Raw genomic sequence first — 8,702 nt, 5'->3', positions numbered from 1 at the left:
TGGATTAAATGCTCCAACCAAAAGACACAGAATGGCTAAATGGATACGAAAACAAGGCATATATATATATACGTTTTCTACAAGAGACCGACTTCAGATCTAGGCACACATACAGACCGAAAGTGAGGGGATGGAAAAACATATTCCATACAAATGGAAATCAAAAGGAAGCTGGAGTACCAATACTCATATTAGACAAAATAGACTTTAGAATAATGACTGTTACAAGAGACAAGGAAGGACACTACATAAGGATCAAGGGATCAATCCAAGAAGAAGATATAACAATTGTAAATATATATGCACCCAACATAGGAGAACCTCAATGCACCAGCCAAATGCTAACAGCCATAAAAGGGGAAATTGACAGTAACACAGTAATTGGGGGGATGTTAACACTCCACTTACAACTAGGGATAGATCATCCAGACAGAAATTTAATAAGGAAATACAAGCCTTAAATGAAACATTAGACCAGATAGACTTAATTGATATTTACAGGACATTCCATCCAAAAGCAGCAGAATACACTTTCTTCTCAAGTGCACATGGAACATTCTCCAGGACAGATCACATCTTGGGTCACAAATCAAGCCTCAGTAAATTTAAGAAAATTGAAATCATATTAAGCATCTTTTCTGACCACAGTTCTATGAGATTAGAAATCAATTACAGGAAGAAAAACTGTAAAAACACAAACACATGACGGCCAAACAATATGCTACTAAATAACCAAGAGATCACTGAAGAAATCAAAGAGGAAATCAAAAATTACCTAGAAACAAATGACAATGAAAACACAAGACCCAAAACCTATGGAATGCAGCAAAAGCAGTTCTAAGAGGGAAGTTTATACTAATATAATCCTACCTCAAGAAACTAGAAAAAATCTCAAATAAACAACCTAACATTATACCTAAAGCAACTAGAGAAAGAAGAGCAAACAAAACCTAAAGTTAGTAGAAGCAAAGAAATCATAAAGATCAGAGCAGAAATAAATGAAATAGAAACAAATAAAACAATAGCAAAGATCAGTAAAACTAAAAGCTGGTTCTTTGAGAAGATAAACAAAATTGTTGAACCTTTAGTCAGACTTATCAAGAAAAAAAGGGACTGTACTCAAATAAATAAAATTAGAAATGAAAAAGGAGAAGTTACAAGAGACAACACAGGAATACAAAGGATCGTAAGAGACTACTACAAGCAACTATATGCCAATAAAATGGGCAACTTGGAAGAAATGGACAAATTCTTAGAAAGGTACAATCTCACAAGAATGAACCAGGAAGAAATAGAAAATATGAACAGACCAATCACAAGTACTGAAATTGAAACTGTGATTAAACATCTTCCAACTAACAAAATTCCAAGACCAGATGGCTTCAGAGGTGAATTCTGTCAAACATTTAGAAAAGAGCTAACACCTATTCTTCTCAAATTTTTCCAAAAATTTGCAGAGGGAGGAACACTCCCAAACTCATTCTATGAGGCCACCATCACTCTGATACTAAACCAGAAAAAGATATCACAAAAAAAGAAAACAGGCCAATATCACTGATGAACACAGATGCAAAAATCCTCAACAAAATACTAGCAAACAGAATCCAACAACACATTAAAAGGATCATACACCATAATCAAGTGGGATTTATCCCAGGGATACAAGGATTCTTCAATATATGCAAATCAATCAATGTGATATACCACATTAACAAATGAAGAATAAAAACCATATGATCATCTATATAAATGCAGAAAAAGTTTTCAACAAAATTCAACATGCATTTATGATAAAAACTCTCCAGAAAGTGGGCACAGAGGGACCCTACACCAACATAATAAAGGTCATATATAGCAAACCCACAGCAAACTTTATTCTCAATGGGGAAAAACTGAAAGCATTTCCTCTAAAATCAGGAATAAGACAAGGGTGCCCACTCCCACTGCTATTATTCAACATAGTCCTGGAAGTCCTAGCCACAGCAATCAGAGAAGAAAAAAAACAAAAGTAATCCAAATTGGCAAAGAAGAAGGAAAACAGTCACTGTTTGCAGATGACATGATACCATACATCGAAAATCCTAAACATGCCACCAGGAAACTATTAGTGCTAATCAATGAATTTAGTTATATCACAGGATACAAAATTAATACACAGATATCTCTTGCATTCCTATACACTAACAACAAAAATCAGAAAGAGAAATTAAGGAAACAATCCCATTTAACATTGCAAAAAAAGAATAAAATATCTAGGAATAAACCTACCTAAGGAGGCAAAAGACCTTTTTGAAGAAAACTACAAGATACTGATGAAAGAAGTCAAAAATGACACAAACAGATGGAAAGATATACCATGGTCTTGGATTGGAAGAATCAATATTGTGAAAATGACTATAATACCCAAAGCACTCTACAGATTCAATGCAATCCCTATCAAACTACCAAAGGCATTTTTTACAGGACTAGAATAAAAAATCTTAAAATTTGTATGGAGACACAAAAGACCCCGAATAGCCAAAGCAATCTTGAGAATGAAAAACGGAGCTGCAGGTATCAGGCTCCCTGTCTTCAAACTACACTACAAAGCTATAGTAATCAAGACAGTATGGTACTGGCACAAAAACAGAAATATAGATTAATGGAACAGGATAGAAAGCCCAGAGATAAACCCATGCACATATGGTCAACTAATCTATGCCAAAGGAGGCAAGGATATACAATGGAGAAGACAGTCACTTCAGTAATTGGTGCTGGGAAAACTGTACAGCTACATGTAAATGAATGAGATTAGAACACCATCTAACACCATACACAAAAATAACTCAAAATGGAATAAAGACCTAAATGTAAGGCCAGGCACTATGAAACTCTTAGAGGAAAACATAGGCAGAACACACTTTGACATAAATTACAGCAAGATCTTTTTTGACCCACCTCCTGGAGCAATGAGAATAAAAACAAAAATAAACAAATGAGACCTAATTAAACTTAAAAGCTTTTGCACAGGAAAGGAAACCATAAACAAGATGAAAAGACAATCCTCATTTTGGGAGAAAATATTTGCAAATGAAGCAACTGACAAAGGATTAATCTCCAAATATACAAACAACACAAGCTGCTCAATATCAAAAAAAGAAACAACCCAATCGAAAAATGGGCAGAAGACCTAAATAGGCATTTCTCCAAAGAAGACATACCATTGGCCAAAAAACACATGATAAGATGCTCAACATCACTAATTATTAGAGAAATGCAAATGAAAACTACAATGAGGTATCACCTCACACCAGTCAGAATGGCCATCATCAAAAAATCTACAAACAGTAAATGCTGGAGAGGGCATGAAGAAAAGGGAACCCTCATGCATTGTTGGTGGGAATGTAAATTGATACAGCCACTATGGAGAACAGTATGGAGTTTCCTTAAAAATCTAAAAATAGAACTACCATATGACCCAGCAATCCCACTACTAGGCATATACCCAGAGAAAACCATAATTCAAAAAGGTACGTGCACCCCAATGTTCATTGCAGCACTATTTACAATAGCCAGGACATGGAAGCAACCTAAATGTCCATCAACAGAGGAATGGATAAAGAAGATGTGATACATATATACAATGGAATATTACTCAGCCATAAAAAGGAGTGAAATTGGGTCATTTGTAGAGACGTGGATGGACCTAGAGATTGTTGTACAGAGTGAAGTAAGTCAGAAAGAGAAAAACAAATATCGTATATTAATGCATATATGTGGAGTGTGAAAAAATTGGTATAGATGATTTTATTTAGAAAGCAGAAATAGAGACACAGACATAGAGAACAAACGTATGGATACCAAGGAGGAAAGGGGGTGGTGGGTTGAATTGGGAGATTGGGATTGACATATATACACTATTTTTAAAATAAATTTATTTAAGTATTTATTTATTTTTGGCTGTGTTGGGTCTTCGTTGCTGCACATGGGCTTTCCTCTAGTTGTGGCGAGTGGGGCCTTCTCTTCATTGCGGTGCACAGCCTCTCATTGCAGTGACCTCTCTTGTTGTGGAGCACTGGCTCTAGGCGCACGGGCTTCAATGGTTGTGGCTTGAGGGCTCTAGAGCGCAGTCTCAGTAGTTGCGGTGCATGGGCTTAGCTGAACCGTGGCATGTGGAATCTTCCCAGACCAGGGCTAGAACCCATGGCCCCTGCATTGGCAGGCGGATTCTTAACCACTGTGCCACCAGGGAAGCCCGACATATATACACTATTGATGCTACATATAAAATAGGTAACTAATGTGAAACTATTGTATAGCACAGAGAACTCTACTCAATGCTCTGTTGTGACCTAAATGGGAAGGAAATCCAAAAAAGAAGGGATATATGTATACGTATAGCTATACAAATAGCTGATTCACTTTGCTGTACAGTAGAAACTAACACAATATTCTAAAGCAACTCTACTCCAATAAAAGTTAAAAAAAAAAGGATGAATAGCCTCAGTAGTTTCTCTGATTACCCTAAACTGACTGCTACCATGGTCAGTGGCTGAAAATTTGAAAATAGGACTTTTACATAGGAGCGCACCAATGTCACAGAAATGCCCAGCTGTGGGGTTGAATGACCCAGAACCGGCCACCCTCTCCATGAACAGCCCTCCTCCATGACCTGGCAGAGGATTAGAACAGAGAACACTGAGCATCACTTCCAAATCACTGTTTGGTTGTCACAGCTTACGTAGGCTCCGATGGCTATAAAAAGCCAGGAGTACCTGATTACGGCTCCTTCAGCTTGGATCTCCGAGTTTCAGACGTTCAAAGCTAACTGGGTAAAACGTGTCTGCTTATTGTAGAGGCCCCTATTATCGTGGAGGAGTGAGCATACTTGGGAAGAAGGCAAGTGGACCTTCAGGACGAAAGTAGTGGGAGAAGCAGGGGAAGTAGACCAGCCACCAGTCCCTGGGGGAATCAGTGGGCTTGGATGGGGTCTGGATAGGCAGATCTGGTATGACGCTATCAACACCCAGTTGCAAGGGTGAGGTCCTGAGTAGAGGGGAGACAGTGGACTCAGGTCAGCACATCTAAAGAGATGGGAGGGGCGACGAGGTGGATCTAGTATCCCTTGGGCAATCCGAGAGGACTGGAGCGGGGTCTGGGGGCGGAGCCTGTCACGCAGCTTATAACTGCTGGGTTCCACACGAGAAGGTTAACCTTGTCCTGTGTGAGAAGTGGTCGCGGTGCAGCGGTCTGCCTTTCCCTGGTCTTCAAGTCTTCGGGTGAGGACGTGCGGCCCCGCCAGAGCCAGAGGACTATGGGGACAGGAGGGCGCGGCGGCCACGGGGCTGGCGTATGGGGCCTGCTGGAATTGGAGGGGCGGGGGTTGGGACGGGCGATTTGTATCTGAGCCTGATGGCGAGTCCGCGCCTTTGTCTTCGCAGCGCTGCCTTCTGCGCGCAATGTGAAATCCTCCCTGGGGCTGTCCCGGAAAGGTCCGAGGGGGGAGCCCCCAGAGCGGCCAGTCCGCTGTGGCTGCAAGTCCGAGGCTGAGGGGATGAGGAGTGTGGGGCTCAGAATGGGCCTTCTGGGGCTGGCCTTTTGCTCTCTCCCCTCCCGTGGCTGTTAGGTTGGACTGGGCTCCTGACAATGATGATAGTTATTTTAAAATATTAAGCAAATTGCTGCCAACAAAGTGGCTTATGTGCCCAGCCCTGTTATTATTTTAAGTCCCTGTTTCCCCACCTCTGGAGATTAGCAGCGGATCGCTCGTCAAAGGAGGGTCTTAGGGTGACCACAACGGAAGGGAGGCATATTCGGGACGTCTGGCTGCTTGAGGGCCTCTCCATTCTGGTCTGGGCACTAGACGTGTCTTACCCCGCCAGGGTGGGGCCAGGCATGGGCAGGAGAGCTCTGCTTCGCGGGCTCAGGGGTCTCCTATTGTCTCTTCTGGACAAAGCCGGAAAGATCACAGGGCATCTCCTAGCCTCATCTCCTCCCCTCTCCCCTTGAGGAGAAAATATGGTGAAATAAAAATCAACTGTGTCTGGTTTAGCCCATTCTGCTGAAGTCCTGAGTCTGATCATAATTAGCTGTGCCGTCTTACAGCGTTTACAAACTAGTGCCATAAGGAGACATCATGAGACGTGTCATTAGTTATGACGGGATTAAATCCCCTCCTTTCCTTATTGCAGCTCCTTAATCTACTGTCTTTGAAAAGGCAGATGAAATGGAAAGAAACTAGTACAACTTATGCTACCGTTTATTGTGTGCTACTCCCTAACCCCCAAGAAAAATCCCCCCCGCCAAAGTAATTGAATACAAAGTGAAGGTGCTCAAATAGTGCTATCTCCTGTTACAAATTCATTCCTGGTTAAGCCCAGTCCTTATTTTTTCTTCTATCTCTATCTGCTCTTGTGTTTCTATCACCTCCATTTGACTTTCCCTGTGATTTTTAAGTCAGACATATTGACTCCGGGTTTTAGAGCATCTTGGTTTCTAGTGCATCCTGATTCAGTGGCTTTTACTGCCTATCAGAAGTGGGGTAATGATGTGGAATTCAAAGCATTTTGATAAAACCATGGCTTTCCCAAGATATGTGCTGTTTTCTTGTTGAAAATCAGAAGATAAAATACATATTGATATTAAATGTGAGAATTTTGGATTGTGATCAATTAGTATGATAATAGTTTTTCCAGTTAAGTTAAAACATTTTTTTTCAGTCTTTCTTTTAGTCAAGATGAGTGGTAAGCCAGACTTCTCTGAAGTGGAGAAGTTTGACAGGTCAAAACTGAAGAAAACTAACACTGAAGGAAGAAGTACTCTGCCCTCGAAGGAAAGTAAGTCATGGGGCAGGGCAGTTTTTAGTGAAGAAAAGCAATGGTGAACATTCATAGGTTCAGTAAATAAACTATTCTAGTAAATTTTGCCACAAAGTAAGCAATAATTACGTAGCCACTGAATTTAATGCAATGGTTAAAAATATTGAATAGTTGTTTAATTACTTGGGTTATATAAGTTGTTCTTACATGATAAACCCAAGAAGTAATGGGGGAATAAAAAACTATTTTCTTCTTGGAAAATCACTAAAAATCACATTACAACCAATTTTGGAATATTATACTTAGCACTAGAAAAATCTTAATTTTTTCAATTTTATGGTTATTTGGAATTTTCTGCATCTAGCAATTTAGGCCCATGATCTTATTCCTAAAGAACTATACAAACTCTGCAGTTTTGGTTTTCTGTACCTGACAACAAGATAAGGCAGAGAACAAGTTTAGATCTTGGGTGTACTTGGGCCTCCCAGACTGAAGGGATCAGTTTTGCCTTTGGGAATTACAGCCTGATGGAGAAACTCCAAGCATATTCACAAAACTAAGGGGCACTTTTTGTCATGTTGCTATTATCTGAGAGTTTCTAAGTTAGTCAAAATTGTCTGAAAGGGTGTAACTTCCTAATTATATAGTGATAGATAAATCTGAGGAAAATACTTCACTTGCTCCTCAGTCTCAGAATATTCGATGGAAAAAATGGCAACAGCATAAATCTAACTCTGAAATGGAAAAAAAGACACAGTTGATGCAGATTCTAATGTTCAGGTGGTTAACACACACACACACACACACACACACACACACACACACACACAACTGAGGATTTGCAGTTAGTGCCTTGGCATTCTAAATTTAAAGCGGGTATGGTAGCCTTCAATGACTTGGCAAAGAGTGGCAAAGAACTCTCTTGGAAGAAACTGAACTTAATCTTAGGAAAATATCCTTTAATGATTGTTTGTGTTTGTCTTTTTTCCAGCTATCCAGCAGGAGAAAGAGTGTGTTCAAACATCGTAAAATGGGGATCTCCCAAGAACAAATTTCAACATTGCCTGAGTGTCTTGGTTTTAGGCATGTTTTTTGTAAACCTATGTGTTTGTAGAGATTTTAGCCATTTTCTATGTCTTCTCATCCATAATCCCTGGCTAAGAGGTCAGGAGTAGCCAAAGTTCCCTTACTTTCATTCTTAAACTTTCCATTGGTGCATAAATTCCAGCCGGCTGATGCTGTCAATAATCACACCATTGATGATATTTGTGTGTCTAGTCTTTGCATCCCTAAAGGATAAGCAACTTTTAACTTTCTACACTGGATGTCTCCATTGTTCCATAATCTTCATGAAGTGGCATGCATTTGCAGCTTCTCACAGTTTATTTCACTTCTAATGTAGTGATAAAATAATAAATATAATTATGTTGAGACTCCTGTGGTGGTCCATTCTTAGTGGTCTTCTAAGGACTGAAAGTACAAAAGGGTACTCTTCAGCCAAACAAAATGGTTGAAGGAAGGCCACTTTAGCAGAATAGTCATGTGGAAAAGGCTCTTCTCTGTCCAGGTCCAGTGGGTTCTGACTTGCTTTTTTCCATAGTTGGAATCATAGAATTTGAGAACCTTGGGAGAGGAGGTAATGTGGACTAGTATCCTTATCTTGGAGATGAGGAAATGAAAACATGGGGTCTGAATTGATCTTTTAAGGTGAATAAGGATTGGGATTTAAACTGAGTTCTCTTGTTTTCTGAAAGTGTTTTTCAATTTGATGAGAGGAGACCCCCAAGGCTGGGGTTGGATAGGGAAGGGGGCAAGAAACACTTGATAACACCCACTTTGCTAAGCACATCATATCTTCTATCGAGCATAAACTCAGATATCTAATATCTGCTAATGACTTGCAGC

At 39.9% G+C, this 8,702-nt stretch overlaps 1 protein-coding gene across 1 annotated transcript; it reads left to right on the top strand.

The window, feature by feature from the left end:
• Window positions 1–6,715: 6,715 nt before the first annotated feature.
• On the top strand, window positions 6,716–7,826 carry LOC307180382 (thymosin beta-15C-like; the record flags this gene model as incomplete). Its single annotated transcript, XM_079910599.1, has 2 exons — window positions 6,716–6,815; window positions 7,789–7,826. 2 exons carry the CDS (start codon window positions 6,716–6,718, stop codon window positions 7,824–7,826), a joined length of 138 nt encoding a protein of 45 aa, XP_079766725.1.
• Window positions 7,827–8,702: the final 876 nt, after the last annotated feature.

Source organism: Stenella coeruleoalba (assembly GCF_951394435.1).
Source record: "Stenella coeruleoalba genome assembly, chromosome: X".
Classification (NCBI taxonomy): Eukaryota; Metazoa; Chordata; class Mammalia; order Artiodactyla; family Delphinidae; genus Stenella; species Stenella coeruleoalba.
This window is presented reverse-complemented; position numbering and strand designations above follow the sequence as displayed.